We start from the raw sequence: 21,527 nt of genomic DNA, 5'->3' as shown, positions 1-21,527 counted from the left end.
ATGAATGAATAAGTAAAATTGTAAAGATCCTGTAGACGTATCTGTCAAAAAAAAAAATCTGTACCATTCATTCCACCTTAAGGTATGATTTTTCAGGACACAACTAAGGTAAAGGAAGGTTTAATCTTTAAAGGGAGTCCGAAGACCTGGGTTCTAGCTCCGGCTCTGTCACGAAGCATAAGTCATTTGACCAGAATCTCGAGTTCCTCAACTGTAAACTGGACGTTGGGTCCTTCTGTCTCCCGCGACTCCGAGGGATCCTGCGCCAGAATCCGGCCAGCCGGCCGCCCCACCTGGCTGGGACCACGTCACTCTCAGCAGACCCCTGGGTCTTCGGGCCCTTCAGCTCCTCTGACCGCCGGGAAAAGGCCTCGCCCCAGGAGCAACCCACCTGCCCCTAAGCAGAGACTCCGGTCCCTGCCCTCGGCCTCTCATAACCTGTGCTCCCCACTCACCTGGCCGGAACCGCTCACCTGGCCGCAGCCGTACGCACCCACCGCTGCAAGACCCGGGCTCCAGTTCCCACCGCCAAGTCCAACTCAGCCCTAAGCCGATTGGTTAGCGTCCTGTGCGTCACGCCACGGCGCCGTCCGCTGGCCAATCAAAGAGCGCCTCCCCGGCGGGCGAGCGGAAGCAAGACACTTAGAAAGGCTGCGCCGCCATCTTGGAACAGGGCAAGACAGACGTGGTTGGCTCTTAAAAATCACAATTACTCAGAATACAAGTTTCTCCACGTTCACCTCTAAACCTTTCTGCTTCACGAAATACCGGCGCCTAGGGAACTGTTTCCTAGCCACAGCCAGCGCGCCTCAGGAGCTCGCCCTACTCCAATAAGACGTCCGCTCGCTTCAGTGGGAAGTCCCTCTCATCGCCTTAGTTACCGGGAAGCGAGAACGTTGACGTTTGGCCCCGGAAGAGGGCGAGGCTCCTCGCGGAGGAAACCGAAGCTGGCCGGAAGGAGGTGTCGGCGCGCAGAAAGGGGCGAGGCTAAGGGAGCGTGAGCCTTGAGCGTGGGGACGCATGCGCGCAGGAGTCCTGTCAGTTAAACAGGTGTAGTTATTCTTCCTCACCTTGCAGGGTTTCCTTTCCTCGTTCGCCCCTCGTTCGCGCACAGGTGCCTTCCGGCTCTCTGCGGAGCCTGGCGTTAGCGCACAGGCTAATCCCTCTCGTTCCCTGTCATCCTTCCACGAGAAAGTGAATAATTGGGAACTGTGGTAGTCAAAACGTTTTAAGAGACTAACAAAACACCAAACTGCATAGAGCACGGCTTTCTACAGCCACCATGGCCGTTTTACCACTTCTTATAAGTGGCAAAACCGAGCACGTTTATTAATCTGACCCAGCGATATGGCCCGTCTGTAGCATATAAAAATAAGCAAAATTATATAAACTTAAAAGTATGCTTAAAGCATATCAAGGCGTCCAAGAATTAACTAGCTCAATTTAATATTAGTACAAAGTTTTAAGTGACTAACAAATCATAGAAGTTAGTTTTAGGTCGATGTGCTACGAAATTAATTGCTGTTTATAGAAAAATTTGTCGAATAATGGTTCAGTTTTATTGAACAAGTTTACACTTTTCGTGTATCTAAAGCATTATGTAGGAGTAATAGTGGGTTTTTTAATACTTAAACTGGTATAAGTTCAGGAAGTTCAAATCAATTATTCTTTCAGTAAAGATACACACTCAATTAAGATACAATACACATTTGTATCATACTTCACAGTGAGAAAATGTTACCAAGTCCAAGCTGGTGCTGCTTGCCGCACAACAGGCCAATTGAGAGATGAGTTGGGGCAAGGACTAGCGACTTCATTCGGAAGGTCGCAGACCCAGGAGTCTGGTTCTGACCTCGGGTGGCCTCGGCCTGCAGCGGCTTGAAGCAGGATTTTTTCGGTTCCCAGCCAGAGATTGAGGTATGGCCGCAGCAATGAGAGCGCTGAATCCCAGCCACCAGACCACCAGGGACCAGTGGCCAGAGACAAGGCCACGGCCCGTCAGCTGTGTAGAAATGAACTTCTACATAGAGACGGAAAGTAGTGAAGCAAGTAGAGTGTTTATTAAGAGGGAAAAGGGTGCAGTACGTGTGGACAGCCACACCGGGCGGGCTCAGAGAGACAGTCACGCCCTCGTGGCAGTCTGAATCACTTTTATGGGGCATTTCTTCATGGTTTCCTCTAACCAATCATCTTGTTGCGCCTGGTTCTGAGTCCGGATTTGGTATATCTCAGGGTTCTCTCCTGTGTGGGTGCACATCTCTTAGCCAAGATGGATAGTAGTGAAGAGGCCTATGGGTAGTTGACGTCACATACTAGGAGGTGGCACCCCCTCCCTTTTTGACCTCCAAGGAGCCTTTCTGCACATGTGCAGTCGGGGAGGTCTCCTTGACTTTGAGAATGAGGAATACGTGGTCTTTTATCTCTTATCTGGGCAGGGCCCAGCCTCCTCGATCATCCTGCTTTTATGGAGTTTCTGCTACTATGGATTTTCTGTCCGCAGGGGAGAAACTGTTCAGCCTGGGGCCCATCTACCTCCTGCCTCAGTTCCAGCCAGACTCAGGAGGGGATGTGTTAATTTCTTTTTTCCTGCAGCCATTCACAGGGGGGCCTGGTCAGGATGTTTCCTGTGAGCTAAACAAAGGTATTTTAGCTTAACACTCAGGCGTGGGAGGCAGAATTCCTCCAGTTTGGCCATTATGTATACTTTAAGCTGTAGGCAACATCCCTTTAGTGATTAACTTGAAGCAAAAGCAATAGAATACAAAGGTTAAAGTAAAAGAAACAGATCCAATGTGGAGTCAGATTTATTCTTCTCTTTCACAGATAGACATAGCTGGGTTTTTTTTTAACCAAACATTAAGAAAATATCATTTGCCAAATATTTGCTTGACTTACTTGAACCTGGATTCCTAGTACTAGAAATTACTGTAAGAAGGATTTTTAAAAATCTACCACATTAATGTATTAGAAGTTTAATTTCCTTATTTTAGGAATAGTTTATTTATGTGACTGTGTAGTTATCCTGATAGGCATTGGGAAGGAAGAAAATTTCCTCCTTCTAGGTTCTTCTGGCTGGCCTAAGAATTAGATCGACATGAGGCAGATTAACAGGAGAAAAGGAAATAGAAATTTAGTAACATGTATACATGGGAGAGACCTAGGGAAAATGAGTAACTTGCTAAAATGTTTCAAGTCCTCACCTTAAAAACCATCCTCAGCTAAAGACAAAAGAGGATATTGAGGTTGGGGAGTCAGTTATGGGAAGTCACCAGGAAAAGCACAGTAAACAAGGTTAAGGTTGTTGAGCAGATTTAAGTCACTGCCTTCTCCACTGGTAACTTTATAGAGATGTGGCCATCCTCTTTCTAGTACAGAGAGGGAGACAACCTACAAATGGAGATTTCCCTTACAAATGTAAATGTGTCTTACAAAAGGATAATTCCTACTTGGCTAAGAGTTTTTTCCACATCTGCTGTTTCTTAGAAAATAACCAGCTTAAAATAATTGATACGGCAAGAGGCAATGAGAACAAAGCTTCTTTAAAAGATGTAATAATCCAATTTGTTAGAACTCTAAAGTTAGTAAACCATTTCATACTCTTACAACAGGTGAAGATCTTTGCGATTACAGCCATGAAGGCATACAGATGCACAAACACATAGAGTGTAAAACAAAGAATGTTATTTGCCATCCAATTCTATAAGGATCAAGCCATGAGCCACTGCAGCCGCTGACCTACAACACACGCTGAAAGGAATTCAGTACAAAAACCAGGATGAACCATTCAGTGTTTTGGATATACGGACCCCTAGATATGCTAGTGAACACAAGTTCATGTGCCTGACGCACAGCAAGGCCAAACAATATTGAAACGTCAGAGTTTAGGGCAGAGAAAGGTTTATTGAAGGGCTGTGCAAGGTAATGGGTGGCTCATGCCTCCCTAAAACCCGGAAATGCCCCGAAGGGTTTCAGCAAAGCTTTTTTTTTTTTTTTTTAAAGAACTAGTGTTTGAGTCCTAATTTTCTTTTGGTTTTTTGTTTTGTTTTTTGCCATGCCGCGCTGGTATTGACTGTTATTGACTGATATTGACTATTTTATTAAGAACTATTTTGAAATCAGGAGTCCTCAACAAAGAAAACGGGTTGTGTTCTGCTTCTTTGAAACTAAAACATACTTTTCTATACAAATATCACTTAGTCTAGGTAAGAGATAACACATTCTGGGCATGTCACAGTCTGTCCCAAATAAGGGGGGCGGGGAATGGAAGCGCCAGCAAGAAGCAAGTAAAAGGTGACTTACACAGCTGCTGGAAACCCGCAAGGTTTGTCTGCGGCTGCCCTGTGCAGTAGGGAACCAGAAGCTCAGTGGGTGCGCTCTTGGCGCCCCGGAACTACAATTCCCGGAATGCCACGGGCAGGCTCCCCGGTCGCGCACGCGGTCTGAGCGCCTCAGGTCGGCTGCATTCATGGCGGCGCCCTGCAAGGCGGTGATCGTCCCCGGGAACGGGGGCGAGGATATGGCCACCCACGGCTGGTACAGCTGGGTGAAGAGGGAGCTGGAGCAGGTAGGAGACGCACCTCGCTGCACTGGGAGGTCGGGCTGGCGCGGGAGAGGCCGGAGGGCTCCCCGCTCCCACCCCCTTGTGAAGAGCCTGAGGGGACTGCGTTCTACTTTCGTGGGAATAAGACTGAATTGACGCCCTGCATTCAGTCTGTGCTTTTCCTGGAGTTTCTTTTCTGAGGAGAAGGGCCCAGAAAGGGCCCTTCCAGGGCGCGGCGCTGGGTTGCCACATTTGGGAGCGCCGCCTGGAGTTGGGCGCACAGCCTCCCGCCGCCCTGCCGTTGGGCTGGTGGAGGCCGCAGCGCTGTTAGGGTTGCATCAGTTTTCCTGTTTGCACTATTTCTTTTTGTAACCGTGGCCCCGTCTTAAGTATTTCCAATTGAGAAACGAAACCTCAGGAAACCTGAACTTAACCAGCCGCTCTCGCTTCTGTAACTACGCTTGCTGACCCCCCCCTTGTAATCATCCAACCAATCAGACGGCGACTAGTGTCTTTGTTTAAAGGTTAACCAATCAGTACTCCCCACCTCTGGAAAGTCCCGAATTTGATTGTACCTGTCTATGAAAGAGCTGAACTAAACTCCATCGGGACCTCTTAGCGCCACCGGCAACAAGTGCGCAGAGGTCCAGGTTCGAACCTGCAATAAATGACCCTTGCCGTTTGGCTTTGACTCTCGACTCTGGTGGTCTTGTGGAGGGGTCTCGCGACCGTGGGCATTTCATTTGGGGGCTCGTCCGGGATGCCCCCGAGCCCACCAGACATCAGGTCAACGGGTCATCGCTGACAACCGATCGGTAAGTAAGCCGGCTCAGGGTACCTTCTGTTTTGGGGACTAGGACAGTCCTGGCGGACGCGCTATAGGACACCTAGTCGGGTGTGGTTGGAGACGTCCACCACGACCCATCTGGGGCTGATAGCCCATCTGAAGCGCGCACGCGATAACCTCCCCTTCCTCCTTTTACAGGCTCCACTATTGGGACTGCTCTTAATCACTTTTGTTTTCAGAGTAACCTTCTCTAACCAATCTCTTCCAGGACCTAGACATGGGCCAAGCACAGAGTACCCCCCTCTCCCTCCTTCTCGCTAATTTCTGGGATGTAAAGTCCCGAGGACACAACCTCAGTCTGGACATCCGGAGAAGAAAACTAATTACCTTCTGCCGCTCTGAATGGCCAACTTTCGGGGTTGGCTGGCCCACCGAGGGTACCTTTTGTCTTCCTATAATCCTAAAAGTTAAATCTAGAGTTTTCTTGCCAGGAAAAGAAGGCCATCCAGACCAGATCCCCTACATCCTGGTATGGCAGGACCTGACAGAAAACCCACCTCCCTGGATGACCCCCTTTTTGTCATCAGGGTCATGTAAGATCCTTGCGGCCTGACCAACTAAACCTCCCAAGCCTCAGACCCCAACTGCACCCATACTCTCTGATAGCCAAGACCTCCTTCTCCTAGACCCCCCCCCCATATCAACCTCCTTTGGCCCCACAACCGGTCCCCCTTCCTGCTCCTGGCCCTGCTCCTCTCCCCTTGGTAGAACCTCCTGCGGCCCCTCCCGAGGGGCCACCCAGGTCAGAACCGGAGAACCGAGAGGCAGAAGCACTACCGGTCCTCCTACCCAATGAAAATAACTCCCATGGGCCGGCTGGACGCACCCGTGGACGCACTCAGCGCGACCCCAGGGTTCCGCCATCCGGATTCCACCATAGCCCTACCCCTGCGAGAAATAGGCCCTCCCGATGAGACAGGGAACCCCCGACTCCAGTATTGGCCATTCTCTACCAGTGACTTATATAATTGGAAAACCCAGAATGCCCGCTTCTCTGATAATCCTAAAGACTTGATAGCTCTTCTAGATAGCGTTATGTTCACTCATCAGCCCACCTGGGATGACTGCCAACAGCTCCTCCGGATCCTATTCACTACCGAAGAACGAGAGCGAATCCAGCTGGAGGCGAGAAAACTGGTTCCCGGAGATGATGGTCAACCCACCGCTAACCCTGACCTCATCAATGCAGCCTTTCCCTTAACTCGCCCCCCGCAGGATGAATGGGACTATAACACCGGAGAAGGTAGGGGACGACTGCTCATTTATCGCCAGACTCTAATGGCGGGTCTCCGGGCTGCCGCGCGCAAGCCCACTAATTTGGCCAAGGTATATTCAATTATACAAGGTAAAACAGAAAGTCCCTCCTCTTACTTAGAAAGATTAATGGAAGCCTTTAGGCAGTATACCCCTATGGATCCAGAGGCCCCCGAAAATCAGACTGCCATTGTAATGTCCTTCGTTAACCAGGCAGCCCCTGATATTAAAAAGAAACTCCAGAAATTAGAAGATCTGGAGGGCAAACAGATACAGGATCTACTCCGTATTGCCCAGCGCGTCTTTAATAACCGAGACGCCCCAGAGGATAAACAACTTAAAGCCACTGAGAAAATGACTAAGGTCCTGGCCGCCATTGTTCAGAAAGATCAAGAGGGCCACCAGCCACTCGACCTCCCAGGCGACCATTGGACAGAGATCAATGTGACTATTGCAAGGAAAAGGGCCACTGGGCTCGGGAATGCCCCAAGAAAAGGCAGCCGCGCCCCAACCAGAGGCAATGGCAACCGAAGGCCACCCCACTCCTGTTTACACATGATGCAGAGTAGGGGGGACGGGGTTCGGACCCCCTCCCCGAACCCAGGGTAACCCTACAAGTGGAGGGGAAACCAGTCCAATTCCTGGTGGATACGGGGGCACAGCATTCGGTCTTGGTTAAGCCCCACGGGAAAGTTTCTAACAAATCCTGCTGGGTCCAGGGAGCTACGGGAGTCAAACATTACCCCTGGACCACTCAGAGAACTGTGGACTTGGGCACGGGAAGGGTAACCCATTCCTTTCTGGTCATTCCCGATAGCCCTTGCCCCTTACTGGGGAGAGACTTGCTCACTAAAATGGGAGCACAAATTCATTTTCGGCCAGAGGGGCCAATCGTAACAGACCCTCACGACCAGCCCATATCTGTGCTCACCCTGAACTTGGAAGATGAGTACTGACTTCACCAGGAACCACCCTCCCAAAATCAAGATATAGAGTCATGGCTTCAGCAGTTCCCCGAAGCGTGGGCAGAAACAGGTGGGATGGGACTAGCCAAACATCGCCCAGCCGTATTCATAGAGATCAAACCAGGAGCAGATCCTGCACGTGTCCGACAGTATCCCATGCCCCTAGAGGCCAAGACTGGTATCACTCCTCATATTCGCCGGCTTCTTGACCTGGGGATACTGCGTCCCTGCCAGTCGGCCTGGAATACACCCCTGCTGCCAGTCCGCAAACCTAACAGTAAAGACTACCGCCCAGTGCAGGACCTGAGAGAAGTTAACAGACGGGTCATAGACATCCATCCTACTGTGCCCAATCCATATACTCTTTTGAGCGCCCTTAGTCCAGGAAAACAATGGTATACTGTGCTGGACCTCAAAGATGCCTTTTTTAGTTTACCCTTGGCGCCCAAAAGTCAAGAACTCTTTGCCTTCGAATGGTCGGATCCCGAGAGAGGCATAAACGGACAACTCACCTGGACCAGACTTCCCCAAGGATTCAAAAATTCGCCCACCTTGTTTGATGAGGCCCTACACGAGGATCTCAGTGAGTACCGGAGACAAAACCCCAATGTAACCCTCCTGCAGTATGTTGATGATCTCTTAATAGCTGCTGAGACCGCTGAAGCCTGCCTGCAGGGAACCAGAAACCTCCTACAGACTCTCGGCACCCTGGGATACCGGGCCTCTGCCAAGAGAGCGCAGATCTGCAGGCCTGAGGTAACTTACCTGGGGTACCTATTGAAAGGGGGGCAACGATGGCTCACAGATGCATGGAAGGAAACCGTCCTCCGCATCCCCAGACCCACCACGCCTCGACAGGTGAGGGAATTTTTGGGGTCAGCGGGGTTCTGCCGTTTATGGATACCCAAATTTGCTGAAATGGCCAAACCGCTATACTTAGCCACCAAAGAGCAGACGCCCTTTAAATGGACAGAGGAGGCTGAGCAATCATTTCAGCAGATCAAAACTGCCTTGCTATCCGCACCCGCCCTGGGTCTCCCTGATGTCTCCAAACCCTTCCACCTCTTTGTGGATGAAAGCAAAGGCATAGCTAAGGCCGTGTTGACCCAGCCCCTCGGTCCTTGGCCCAGGCCTGTCGCTTACCTATCAAATAAATTGGACCCAGTGGCTGCCGGCTGGCCTCCTTGCCTCCGGATGATCGCCGCCACGGCCCTAATGGTAAAGGATGCTGACAAACTAACTATGGGACAGGAGTTGCATGTCACCACCCCCCACGCCATCGACGGGGTTCTCAAAGAGCCTCCCGACCGATGGATGAGCAATGCTCGACTGGTCCACTACCAGGGTCTACTGTTAAATCCCCTCAGAATCAGCTACACTCCGCCGCGGGCATTAAACCCTGCCTCCCTATTACCTGACCCAGATTTGGACTCCCCACTCCATGACTGTGCAGAGGTACTGGCCCAGATCCATGGGGTACGGGAAGACCTACGTGACCAACCCCTACCGGATGCACAAGTCACATGGTTCACTGACGGCAGCAGCTTTGTCCAGCAAGGTCAGAGGTATGCGGGGGCAGCAGTAACATCAGAAACTGAGGTGATATGGGCAGAGACTCTCCCCCCAGGGACCTCAGCCCAAAAAGCTGAATTAATTGCCCTGACCCAAGCTCTCAAGATGAGCAAAGGCCAAAAAGCTACCATATACACAGACAGCTGGTATGCTTTCGCTACCGCACATATACATGGGGCAATATACCGAGAGCGGGGACTACTCACAGCAGAGGGCAAAGACATCAAGAACAAAGAGGAAATCCTGGCCTTGCTAGCGGCCATATGGGAACCCAAAAAGCTAGCCATTGTACACTGCCCGGGGCATCAAAAACCCACGAATCCAGTCGCCCGAGGCAACAATTTGGCAGACCAGACGGCTCGAAAGGCGGCACACACTCCAATACCATTACTTCCCCTGCAACTGCCGGATCCAGGGCCCCGGGAAATACCGCCCCAACCCGACTACTCGGAGGATGACATCAGATGGATGAGCAAGCTCCCTCTAACCCAGGTTAGAGACGGATGGTGGCGGGACGCTAAGAACAATATCCTCCTTCCTGAGAAGCTAGGAACCCTGGTCCTTGAACGGATCCACCGTAGCACCCACTTGGGCGCCCGACGGCTACAGGATCTCATCAGGCAGACTGGACTTAAAAATGTCTCCGAGAAGACTGAACGACTGGTTGCTGACTGTGCAGTCTGCCAACTCCATAATGCCAGCACCCACCCGTCAACCACTGGCATCCGGGAGAGAGGAAACCAGCCCGGAGCCTACTGGGAAGTGGACTTTACGGAGGTAAAGCCTGGCAAATATGGGTATAAATATTTACTGGTGTTTATAGATACCTTTTCAGGTTGGACTGAGGCATTCCCAACCAAGAATGAGACTGCACAAATAGTAGCTAAGAAACTACTAGAAGAGATCCTGCCCAGGAATGGCTTTCCAGTTATGATAGGGTCTGACAACGGGCCAGCCTTCGTTTGTAAGGTAAGTCAAGATCTGGCTTCCATACTTGGGGCTAATTGGAAATTACATTGTGCATACCGCCCCCCGAGTTCAGGACAGGTAGAAAGAATGAATAGAACTCTAAAAGAGACCTTGACTAAATTGACCATGGAGACTGGCGCTAACTGGGTAGTCCTACTCCCCTACGCTCTGTTTAGGGTGCGAAATTCCCCCTATAAGCTAGGATTTACTCCCTACGAAATAATGCATGGTAGGCCTCCTCCTATCATCCCTGACCTAAAGACTAACCTTATCCAATTGGACCCAGAAAATAATCTCCTGTCTTCCCTCCAAGCCTTACAGCGGACACACGAGACAATCTGGCCCAAACTAAAAGAGCTATATGCAACAGGACCCCCGCCTACTCCACACCAGCTTCGGCCAGGTGACTGGGTCCTTGTCAAACGCCATCGACAAGAGACCCTAGAACCCAGGTGGAAAGGACCTTACCAGATCATCCTGACAACGCCGACGGCCATCAAGGTGGACAGCATAGCTGCCTGGATCCATTACACCCACGTCAAGCTGGTGGACCCATTTTCTGACCTCATCAAGTCCACTAAAGCTGACGTCACCTGGACGGTGGACCGGAATAAGGACAATCCCTTCAAACTGACCTTGTGCCGTACCCTCCCCCATGATGACCAAGGTACTGCTGATAGCCCTAATAATAGTCCTAACCCTCAACCCTCGGGCCACGAGGGGAGGACTCGGCCCTTCCCCCGATAAGAATACTTTAATACAACAACTATATGGTGCACCGTGCGAGTGCAGGGGAGGTACTATGGAGACTCCTGAGGTTCCCCGAGGGTATACTCATATGCAGGACTGCGGGGGCATAACTGCGTATCTTGTTCAGGAATATAGGGTTACCGGGGTCTCTCAAAGCTGGCAATGCTACCATAAGCCTAAGCCACTCCCCCCTCGAGCCACTTGCCCCTGTTCTGCCTTCCAGGAATCAATGCATAGCATGTGCTATTCCTCTTACCAGCAATGTATAGGGGCCAATAACAAGACTTATTTCACAGCCATACTACAGAATAATAAAGCCCCACCATTAGTGAGGGTAATAAATACCTTCAGGCTGGATGCACTGGCACCCCCGGGACCCCGGTATGCTGGAATACCAGGGCCCCCACACATATGTCAGACGGTGGGGGACCCCAGGACGCAGTGCGCCAGATAGAAACCCGAAGACAAATAGAAGAGGTCTATCGGCATCTGTACCCACAGCTCAACTACCACCCCCTAATTCTCCCTAAGGTCAATCCCTCTGAATTGGACCCCCAGACCATGACTATACTAGAAGCTACTTTTACACTTTTGAATGCCACCAACCCCAACTTAGCACAGGATTGCTGGCTCTGCCTTCCTCAAGGACCGCCCCGCCCTATAGCCATCCCCACCTTCGCCAATTTAAACATCAGCGAACGATGTAACCCTACTTTACTCCCCGAGCCGTTCCCCATACAATTTTCAAAATTTTCATCCACCTTTAATACCTCATGCTTTGTCAAGAACGATTCCCTCTCTAATGCCAGTATTGACTTGGGAATCCTTTCATCCACTGGATGTAGTCAGTATATCCCCGTGAACTCCTCCCTCTGTAGTCCTAACACCACTGTTTTTGTCTGTGGAAATAACCTAGCATACACCTATTTACCCCCGAATTGGACAGGGGTCTGCAAGCTAGCCACCCTCCTCCCCAATGTAGACCTAATCTCGGGAGACACCCCATTGCCCATTCCCAGCTTTGACCTTTGGGCAGGGAGAACCAAACGAGCCATTACAGCCATACCCCTCCTGGTAGGATTAGGAATTACAGGAGCTGTGGCCACAGGAAGTACAGGTCTTGAGGTCTCCCTTCACTCCTATAATCAACTGTCTAGGCAATTAATAGAAGATGTAGAAGCCCTCTCTGGTACCATTCAGGACTCACAGGACCAATTAGATTCATTGGCCGAGGTAGTCCTACAGAATAGGAGGGGCTCAGACTTGCTGACAGCTGAACAGGGTGGGATATGCCTCGCCCTAAAAGAAAAATGTTGTTTCTATGCAAATAAATCAGGCATTGTAAGAACCAAGATCCACCAGCTCCAGGAAGACCTAGCTCACCGCCTGCAGGAATTAGCGGATAATCCCCTTCGGTCAGGATTTCAGGGAATGCTTCCCTTCCTCCTCCCCATCCTGGGCCCTCTGCTATGCCTCCTTCTCCTCTTCACTATAGGCCCCTGTATACTCAGTAGAGTCATAGATTTTGTCCGAGAAAAAATAAATGCAGTTCAGCTAATGGTATTAACACAATATCAGCCCAACGAGGCCTTAGAAATTGAAGAAACTGAGCCTTAGGACCCAAGATTGGCTCCTCTGGTTCATGAGAAAGGGGGGAATGAGGGGACTGCGTTCTACTTTCGTGGGAATAAGACTGAATTGACGCCCTGCATTCAGTCTGTTCTTTTCCTGGAGTTTCTTTTCTGAGGAGAAGGGCCCAGAAAGGGCCCTTCCAGGGCGCGGCGCTGGGTTGCCACATTTGGGAGCGCCGCCTGGAGTTGGGCGCACAGCCTCCCGCCGCCCTGCCGTTGGGCTGGTGGAGGCCGCAGCGCTGTTAGGGTTGCATCAGTTTTCCTGTTTGCACTATTTCTTTTTGTAACCGTGGCCCCGTCTTAAGTATTTCCAATTGAGAAACGAAACCTCAGGAAACCGGAACTTAACCAGCCGCTCTCGCTTCTGTAACTACGCTTGCTGACCCCCCCTTGTAATCATCCAACCAATCAGACGGCGACTCGTGTCTTTGTTTAAAGGTTAACCAATCAGTACTCCCCACCCCTGGAAAGTCCCGAATTTGATTGTACCTGTCTATGAAAGAGCTGAACTAAACTCCATCGGGACCTCTTAGCGCCACCGGCAACAAGTGCGCAGAGGTCCAGGTTCGAACCTGCAATAAATGACCCTTGCCGTTTGGCTTTGACTCTCGACTCTGGTAGTCTTGTGGAGGGGTCTCGCGACCGTGGGCATTTCAAGCCCTGCTGGGAACCCCGTCTTAGACTCTACAAGTAGTTGAGGAAGTTCGGCTGGTGAAACAGCCAGGAGGGCTCCTCTCAGGGCTCAGAGTACAAGCTCCACCTCTAGAAACTGGAGACCGAGCCCGCTCCCCGTATCTACTGCGGGTTCAGATATGGGACTCCCAGATAATTCTACACCAATCTTCTCTGCTCTCTGTCTCGGATTTTTTTTTTTTTTTTTTTTTTTTGCGGTACGCGGGCCTCTCACTGTTGTGGCCCCTCCCGCTGCGGAGCACAGGCCCCGGATGCGCAGGCTCAGCGGCCATGGCTCACGGGCCCAGCCGCTCCGCGGCGTGTGGGATCTTCCCGGACCGGGGCACGAACCTGTGTCCCCTGCATCGGCAGGCGGACTCTCAACCACTGCGCCACCAGGGAAGCACCTGTCTCGCATTTTTAAACATTTTAATATGTAATATTGATATTTACAAAGGATGTATGTAACACGTACATACATTATGAAGTATAATGTAACCAATACTTGAGGGTCCCTCACCAAACTGAAATCTAGGAACATTATCAATACCTTCAGAGCCACCTGTAAGTCCCTCCATCCCGTTTCCCTGCCGTATGACATTTTAAAAGTTTGTTTCGCTTTTAAAACTTAATTTAAAAAATTAATTAATGTACTGTTCAACCTATGTATGTATCCTTTAAGCAATATATTGTTAAATTTGGCCTCTTTGTGAGCTTTATAAAAATGGCATCTAACTGCGGGCTGTCTTGTGCATCTTGATTTTTTTTTTAAACGTTCTTCCATAACTAGGCAATAAGACTGTTTCCTGAGTTGCCAACCTCTAGAGCTCTAGACTGGGTCTCTAGAATAAAATTCCAGGCTTGTGGCTGAGAGCCATGGCTAGAGCTACAAACCAAAAGGTCAGGGCTGCAGCTGTCCAAGAGGATTGGATCCCCAACTTTCTGTACCACATTTAACCTACTCCCTGGAGCATAGTCTGATTGGCTCCAGGTCAGTTTGTCTAGAATCTGCTATGCCCTCTCTATATGTATATGCCAGCGGTGATAAATGTACATGTGCAGTTGCACATATGAAGAGATCTGCGGAGCTGGCTACATAGAGAACTACAGACAGATGGAGTTTATGAGGAGGGATTGTATATTCATATGTAATCCTGGAGCACTTACCCCACTTCATTTCATGATATAAACAACTACTTATTGAATTGTTAAAGCTCATATCAGGTGTCTCATTTCTTATTAGCAAAGTATTAGTTGTAATTAAGCTCTTTATTATAATTTTTTTCTCCCTCTCATATCGTAGATACCTGGTTTCCAGTGTTTGGCTAAAAACATGCCTGACCCAAGTAAGTTTTTTAAATGTGTCTTTAAAAAGCCTCCTCTTGTTGGGTTTTGATCTTGTCATTTTCCGGTAGAGAAGAGGAATATCCTAGCAGAGAAGCCTAAGGGAATACATACCTCAGAGTGAATGATGGCAAGTTTTTGGGGGAGGAGGATGCAAACCAAAAAACATGATAGAAAATTATGGTAAGGATCAAGAAGAGCACCTGGGCTCGGAAGAATTTAATTTTCAACTTTGTAAGCAACGGATTTTCCCTTCTATAAGTCAAATCTTTTCAGGCAAAATTTATGGGTGTTTCATTTGAGGCAGAGGTATGACAAAACTTACAGCATCTCTATGAGATCCTAATATTAGAAAATGTAACGTGGCCCCTTCTGTTCTGAGTGCCTATGAGTTGTCTCAGGAATTTCCTTTTTGGGAAGAAAGAAAATATGTGGACATCAACTTGAGAAACAATATTGTCAAGAGGATTTTTGTTTTTAAGTTGGAAAGTTTACATTAAACTTCAGAGTTATATTTTATTTTCTTAGTATTTCCTTTCAAGAAAATGCTAAAAAATAAAAACAAAACTATTTACCAAAACTACAGATTTGAGTCTTTCAGACAGCAACACATAAAACTTTGGCCCTGGGCTTCCCTGGTGGCACAGTGGTTGAGAGTCCGCCTGCCGATGCAGGGGACATGGGGTTCGTGCCCCGGTCCGGGAGGATCCCACATGCCGCGGAGCGGCTGGGCCCGTGAGCCATGGCCGCTGAGACTGCGCGTCCAGAGCCTATGCTCCGCAACGGGAGAGGCCACAACAGTGAGCGGCCCGCTTACCACAAAAAAAAACAAACAAAAAAACAAACAAAAAAATCTTTGGCCCTATTAAAACAGCCCCATCCCCCATTGCGGTCCTGCGGTTTGCTGAATGGTCCTCTGTTAGAAAGGTGGGCAGCGCTGGACTGAGACTGTCCCTGTTGAGTGACGGACTCTTTCTTTCCCCTGAACCTTAGTCACAGCTCGAGAGGGCATCTGGCTGCCCTTCATGGAGACGGAGCTGCACTGTGACGAGGAGACCATCATCATAGGCCACAGTTCTGGGGCCATTGCAGCCATGAGGTGTGGTCCTTATTGAATTGTCACCATCCCCCCTACCCCTGTGGGCTCCAGTCAAGCTTGCTTGGGAAATACTTCGTGCACATCTTAAGTTTACACTGCAGAGGAGACAGTGAGTAGTAACATCTGTCCTAACTCCTTCCTGGTTTGATTAGTGGATTAAAAAGATACTTTGCTCTTACTGGGATACAGTGACCCTTTTAAAACACAAGTGCCTCCGAACCCCAGCAGCTCCCGTCACCCTCAGAAGAACTTCTCAGCCTTCAAGCCCCCCGCCCCCCATGTCGTCTCTGCCGTCTCCCCTTCGCTGCCCCCAGCCTTGTTTACAGACCTCAGTGCAGTTCCTTGAACACGCCAAGCTTGTGCCTTTCTTAGGCCTGTGCTTGCCGCTGTTCTACTTGGACTCTCTGTCCCCAGACACCTGCATGGCCTTCTCCTCTCTAGGTCTCTGCTCCACGTCCCCTTTCAGTGAGGCCTTATGTAATCACTCCACGTGAAACAGCAGCCTCACCCCACCGAATCCTACCCCCTTTATATCTTATGACCCCCCTTATTATCTGTAGCACTTTTCACCACCTGACATCCTATTCATTTCTTGTCTCTCTCCTGCCAGTCAAATGTAAGCTCCATGAGGGTGGGGCTTTGTTCATTCTGACACGAAACCCCGGTGCCTGGCAGAGTGTCTGGCATATGGTAGGTGCTGATAACTCCCCGTTGGAGGGTGGAGGCTGCTACCCGCACTGCCCTCCACTCCCCTCCCCACCCCCCCCCCCGCCAGCCCCAGCCCCCGCCCCCAGGGGTCATGGGTGCCTCCCTGCTGCTCCCCATTAGAACGTCACCCTGCAGGCTTATAAGGCCTGGAATGTAAGGATGGAGCTGGCTGAATAGCCTGTTAGGGTTGGGTTTCCTCTGTATTTGCGAGGCTAGATGACAAAGGATTATGGGGGTTTTTTTGTTTTAATTAATTAATTTTTTGCTGCGTTGGGTCTTCGTAGCGGTGCGTGGGCTTCTCATTGCAGTGGCTTCTCTTGTTGCAGAGCACGGGCTCTGGGCGCGCGGGCTTCAGTAGTTGTGGCACTTGGGCTCAGTAGTTGTGGCACACAGGCTTAGTTGCTCTGGGGCATGTGGGATCTTCCCGGACCAGGGCTCGAACCTGTGTCCCCTGCATTGGCAAGCGGATTCTTAACCACTGTGCCACCAGGGAAGTCCCAGGATTATGGTTTTTGTGTGGCTTCTTGTCCCCAGCAGCCCCTCAGGATGTCACGTGAATCGATTGTCAGAGAAATCTTGCCAAGTTCCATAACCTTTCAGCCACACCTGTGGAAGCTACAAGAATAATGCTTTCCTATGTGGACCTACAGAATTGTGGTACATAGTGTTTATAAGCTGCCAGGGGTTGTCCGGAAAATGAAGAAAGCCCTTTATGCTGAAATCTGTGCTAACCCAAGGCCAACTAAATTTTTCTCAGGCCGCTGGCTAATAACGATGTGGCTTCTTTTAAAGACTCCTGAAATTTATTGTAGGATTGTCAGGAACCTTCTAAAAATTAACTTCTAAAGTTAAGGTAGGCAAGGAGAAAACCAGATGCTAAAGCCATGGGGCCTAAGATCATAGGGGAACAGGATACAGAGGACTAGCCCACAGTTACTTATTAATCACAAGGGGAATTGTGTCTTTACAGTGGAGGGATCTGAGGGGTATCACCCTAGGGAATCTGACAGTCTCAGCAGTAATGGGACAAACTGGCATCGTGTGCCCATCGTTGTGGAGGAGTGGGAAGGACACAACATTGCCTACGTAATGGTCTTGCCAAGTGTTTCACCTCAGCCTAATCATGAGGAAACAAGTTCAGTTTAGGGGATAACGTACAAGAAAATGGGCCTAAAATTCTTAAAAGTCGTCAATCTCATTTAAAACAAATTTAAAAGTGATTGAAGAGTCATGAAACCAAACGCGTGATCTTTGACCAGATCTAGGATTGAAAAGATGTTTTAAAGAACAGTTTGGTACAACTAGGGAAAAATGAATACAGGTAATGTTACTGTCTTGGTGCTAAATTTATTAGGTGTAAGAATGATACTGTCGTTACATAAGAGCACAGCCATGTTCTTAGGGGATACCTGCTAAAGTATTTAGGGGTGAACTGTAGCAAAATTAACGAATCTGGGTGCTTGTTCTCACTTTTCGGTAAGTTTGACATTTTTCAAAGCAAAAGATTGGGGAAAAAGTTTAGGCACGAGAACAAAATACCAACCCTAAACCTTGCCTGGCACCAAGGCCTCCTAGAGCTCTTACCTTTCTAGGTCCTTCCTTAGCCCTGGCCTTTGCTCAGTGAGGGAACTGTCTACAGTTAGCTGAGTGTCTGTTTGCCGGGCACTGTTCTAGGGAACAGGGTCACAAAAATCGAGAAGTCTCAGACCTGCCCTTGAGGGATGCCCTTGGGGGACAGAGGTAAGACAAGGCAAACAAGCGTGTGTGAGAGAGGCACAGTTCTGGGATGGTACAGTCACAGACCACTTGCATCTGTCACCTGGGCTGGGGAGGTGTCACGCCTTAGAATGCAGATTCCTTTGCCTCACTCACAATCCTCTGTATCAGATGCTCTGGGCTGAGCCTGGGAATCCACATGTTAACCAACCAAGTAATGCCGACGAATGCACACATCAAAGGGAATGATTACACTTTTTATGTTTATTCAGAAAGAATTATGGAAGAGGTTTGCACTACCTTGAAAACAGAGTAGAAACTCAGGTAGCCCAGGTGAGGTGATTAACCACCGGGCTCATATTTCTGCATTTTCCTTGCTCTTTTTCCTACTAACCTCAGCAGCCTATAGCATGTGCTTTCTGTAAGCTAAATCAAATGAGTTTTGGATGGCTTACTGACTTTCTGGGACCAGATTTAACATTAAACATCAGCTACACCATTCCTCTCGCTCCAGGTACGCAGAGACCCACCGGGTGTGTGCTATCGTGTTAGTGTCTGCGTACACGTCTGACCTGGGGGATGACAACGAACGGGCAAGCGGTAAGTCTGAAGGCAGAAACCGGAAGAGCCCTTCCTGTAGCCACGGGGCTGCACGCTCAGGTAGTAAAACAGCACTGTCTTCCAACAGGTTAACACAAAATCTAACAGCACATGAGGAATATTTACCACCCATCTTTAGGTATAAGTTAGGCACTTAGAGAGGGCAGTGAGCCACTATCTAACCTGTAGTCTAGAACTGAACCCCTGAGCCCTAGCCTCCCCCTTCACCAGTAGCTATGGTATCAAGCCCTACGGATCTGAAAACTGAAGAAGGGCTTCTAACTCAACACTTGGGCTCTGAGTCTCTGCCATGGTCCTCACTAGAGTGGTGAGAATGGAAAGTATCCATGACACTGAGAGGTTGTGTGTTCTTCTCATAGGATACTTCAGCCGCCCCTGGCAGTGGGAGAAGATCAAAGCCAACTGCCCTCACATTGTGCAGTTTGGCTCCACCGACGATCCTTTCCTTCCTTGGAAGGAACAAGAGGAAGTGGCCAACAGGTTGGAAGCCAAATTGTACAGATTCACTGACCGTGGCCATTTCCAGAACACAGAGTTTCATGAATTGGTTAGTGTGGTCAAGTCCATGCTGGAAGTGCCAGGATAGCCAGGGTCGTTCCTGCTGTTGTGCGTAAGGACATGGGAGTCGGGCAACGATCAGGTTATGAACAGATGACAATCATCCATTATCAGATGAACAGCGGGCATGCAAACCAGATCAAATTAAGGTCCAAAACACACACACGTTTCAATGTTCAAACTAACTTACAAACAGTATTTTCATTTTCCATAGAACCTACATCTCCTCAAATTGCTCTGACCGAAAACAGTATTTTTCCCATTTGATAAGGGACATGGGACAGCTTAACCGCCCTTACCTATCCAAAGTGAATAAGACACAAATGAAACCCAGGTTTCCTGATCCCTAGTCCAGATTAAAACTAAACAGGTTTCATGTTATGCTGTAGGAGTTGCATCATAACATGTCCTTAACATGTTGAGAGAGTGACACACAAGGAGGTTGAGGCAACGGTCTGCAGGGTCAGGCAGGCATCGGTCTAAGATCAGACTGGCAAGGATTAGGGCGACAGGGAGAACAACTGCTGGGCCCTGTCTGGATTGTTGCCATGTGGGAATTTGGCAAGGCATTTTCAGTTTTCTGATTTTCAAGGAAAGAATTTAATACACTTTTGTATTTAGGGACCATAAGTGTATGTATATGTAATCCACATGTACATGAATTACGTTCAGTCCACAGACATATGGGTTGTTAGTTGGCAACTACAGCGTAAATAAAAAATTTGCAAACACAGCAAGACACAAAGGCCAAGCCATCCATGTGTGACCTCTTGCTGTAAGTATTCACTTAGCCAGTGCTTTAGAGCTTGAGAAAAGCCTGAGAAATAGACATGATGTCAAAGGATGAAGTCATGGGAACAGTTTGGATTTTGTTACAAAGTCTTAAATATTTTTAAAAATGATCTTTCCATATCTCAGATTTTGTTCTGTAAAGTGTTCTACCTTTTAATTTCCATGGTCCTTTAGATCTCTTTCAGCATCATTCCATGATTTTTCTTCTAATCATACTCCCTCAAAAATAACCCTTTTTCATTTTCCAACGTTTTTTGGCTATTATTATCCCCAAGTAACATCTCAAAACAATTTCCAGTAAATTCACACCTGATATTTGCTGCAATAATGTGAATTCCCACACTGTTGATACCTAACGAAAATTCAAAGCCATCATTTGAACCTGAAAAGGCTTTTGATTTCTAAGTGTGCTCAAAAAATGTCAGGAGAGATTCTCTAAATTTTTAGCAGCAGTTATCTTAGGGGATGGGAATTTTGGTAGTTATGGTGTGGTGGACATCTCCTTTTTACATTATACACCTCGGGATTATTTGAGTTTGTGCACTGTCTTTTATAATTAAAAATAAAGATTAAAACGTTAATTTGGCAAGTTAGTGAAAAACAAAGTAGATAAATCCATTGAATACTTTTCTTAGAGAAGCTGTTTAGCATTGATTTGACCAAGCCTATAATCAAAGCTTGATTCTATTTCAATTATTTGGAAGTAGTCATTGTTCTACATATTCTCTGCCTTGTTTTCTGAAGTCCTTTCTTAAAAAAATTTACAAACTTATACAAATAACAGTTCATAATACTTTATTGTCCTCTTCCTCTATAGAAAAAACCAAATATATACAATTGAGAAATAATTTGATATTCTTTATTCCTATAAAAATAACTTGAGGGGGGCTTCACTGGTGGCGCAGTGGTTGAGAGTCCGCCTGCCGATGCAGGGGACACGGGTTTGTGCCCTGGTCCGGGAAGATCCCACATGCCGCGGAGCGGCTGGGCCTGTGAGCCATGGCCGCTGAGCCTGCGTGGCCGGAGCCTGTGCTCCGCAATGGGAGAGGCCGCGACAGTGAGAGCCCCGCATACTGCAAAAAAAAAAAAAATAATAACTTGAATACGATGGTTGAGTTGGGCTGATAGTATGGTAACCAGTAACCACAGGGCGCCAGCAAAGAAAACGTTCAGTTCTTCATTCACAGAAGCCACGGTTCAGGTGCTCACCAGCCACGGCTGACTAGTGCCTCCCTTACTGGACACAGATATAGAGCATTTCCATCCTGATAGAAGGTTCTATTGGACAGCACTGCACTACAGCGCGTGTTATGTGCTTCCCTCACCCACCACCAACGTAGAAGTGACTCAACTTGAAGTTACTTTTGTTTGACTAGTTTGCCTATTAGTTGATCACCATAAAAATTATGATCCTATAAAACTTACTCATCACCAAACTAAGATCAGAGGAGTTTCAGGGAAGAACTCCACATGGACTATTCATTTAAAC

General features: G+C 48.5%; 2 protein-coding genes across 4 annotated transcripts in view; one reads left to right on the top strand and one right to left on the bottom strand.

Annotated features, from left to right (window-relative positions):
* SEC23B (SEC23 homolog B, COPII coat complex component) overlaps nt 1–935 on the bottom strand; it is a 39,844-nt gene extending 38,909 nt beyond the window's left edge. Inside the window, exon 1 of one of the 2 annotated variants that reach the window (XM_082857543.1) lies at nt 456–935. The gene's annotated coding sequence lies outside the window, so the exon portion shown is untranslated. The remainder of the gene's footprint in view (nt 1–455) is intronic. The other variant, XM_082857545.1, reaches the window with a different exon arrangement.
* Nucleotides 936–4,465: 3,530 nt separating this feature from the next.
* RBBP9 (RB binding protein 9, serine hydrolase) lies at nt 4,466–21,359 on the top strand (the record flags this gene model as incomplete). 2 transcript variants are annotated; one of them, XM_082857925.1, is made up of 5 exons in its annotated part: nt 4,466–4,564; nt 14,504–14,546; nt 15,538–15,643; nt 18,582–18,667; nt 19,048–21,359. In XM_082857925.1, 5 exons carry the CDS (start codon nt 4,466–4,468, stop codon nt 19,272–19,274), a joined length of 561 nt encoding a protein of 186 aa, XP_082714051.1. In that variant the 3' UTR covers nt 19,275–21,359. The 2 variants fall into 2 exon arrangements, with proteins under 2 accessions (XP_082714051.1, XP_082714052.1); XM_082857926.1 differs by lacking the exon at nt 4,466–4,564 and adding an exon at nt 10,705–10,814.
* Nucleotides 21,360–21,527: the final 168 nt, after the last annotated feature.

This window comes from Leucopleurus acutus (genome assembly GCF_964270905.1).
Source record: "Leucopleurus acutus genome assembly, chromosome: 16".
NCBI lineage: Eukaryota > Metazoa > Chordata > Mammalia > Artiodactyla > Delphinidae > Leucopleurus > Leucopleurus acutus.
This window is presented reverse-complemented; position numbering and strand designations above follow the sequence as displayed.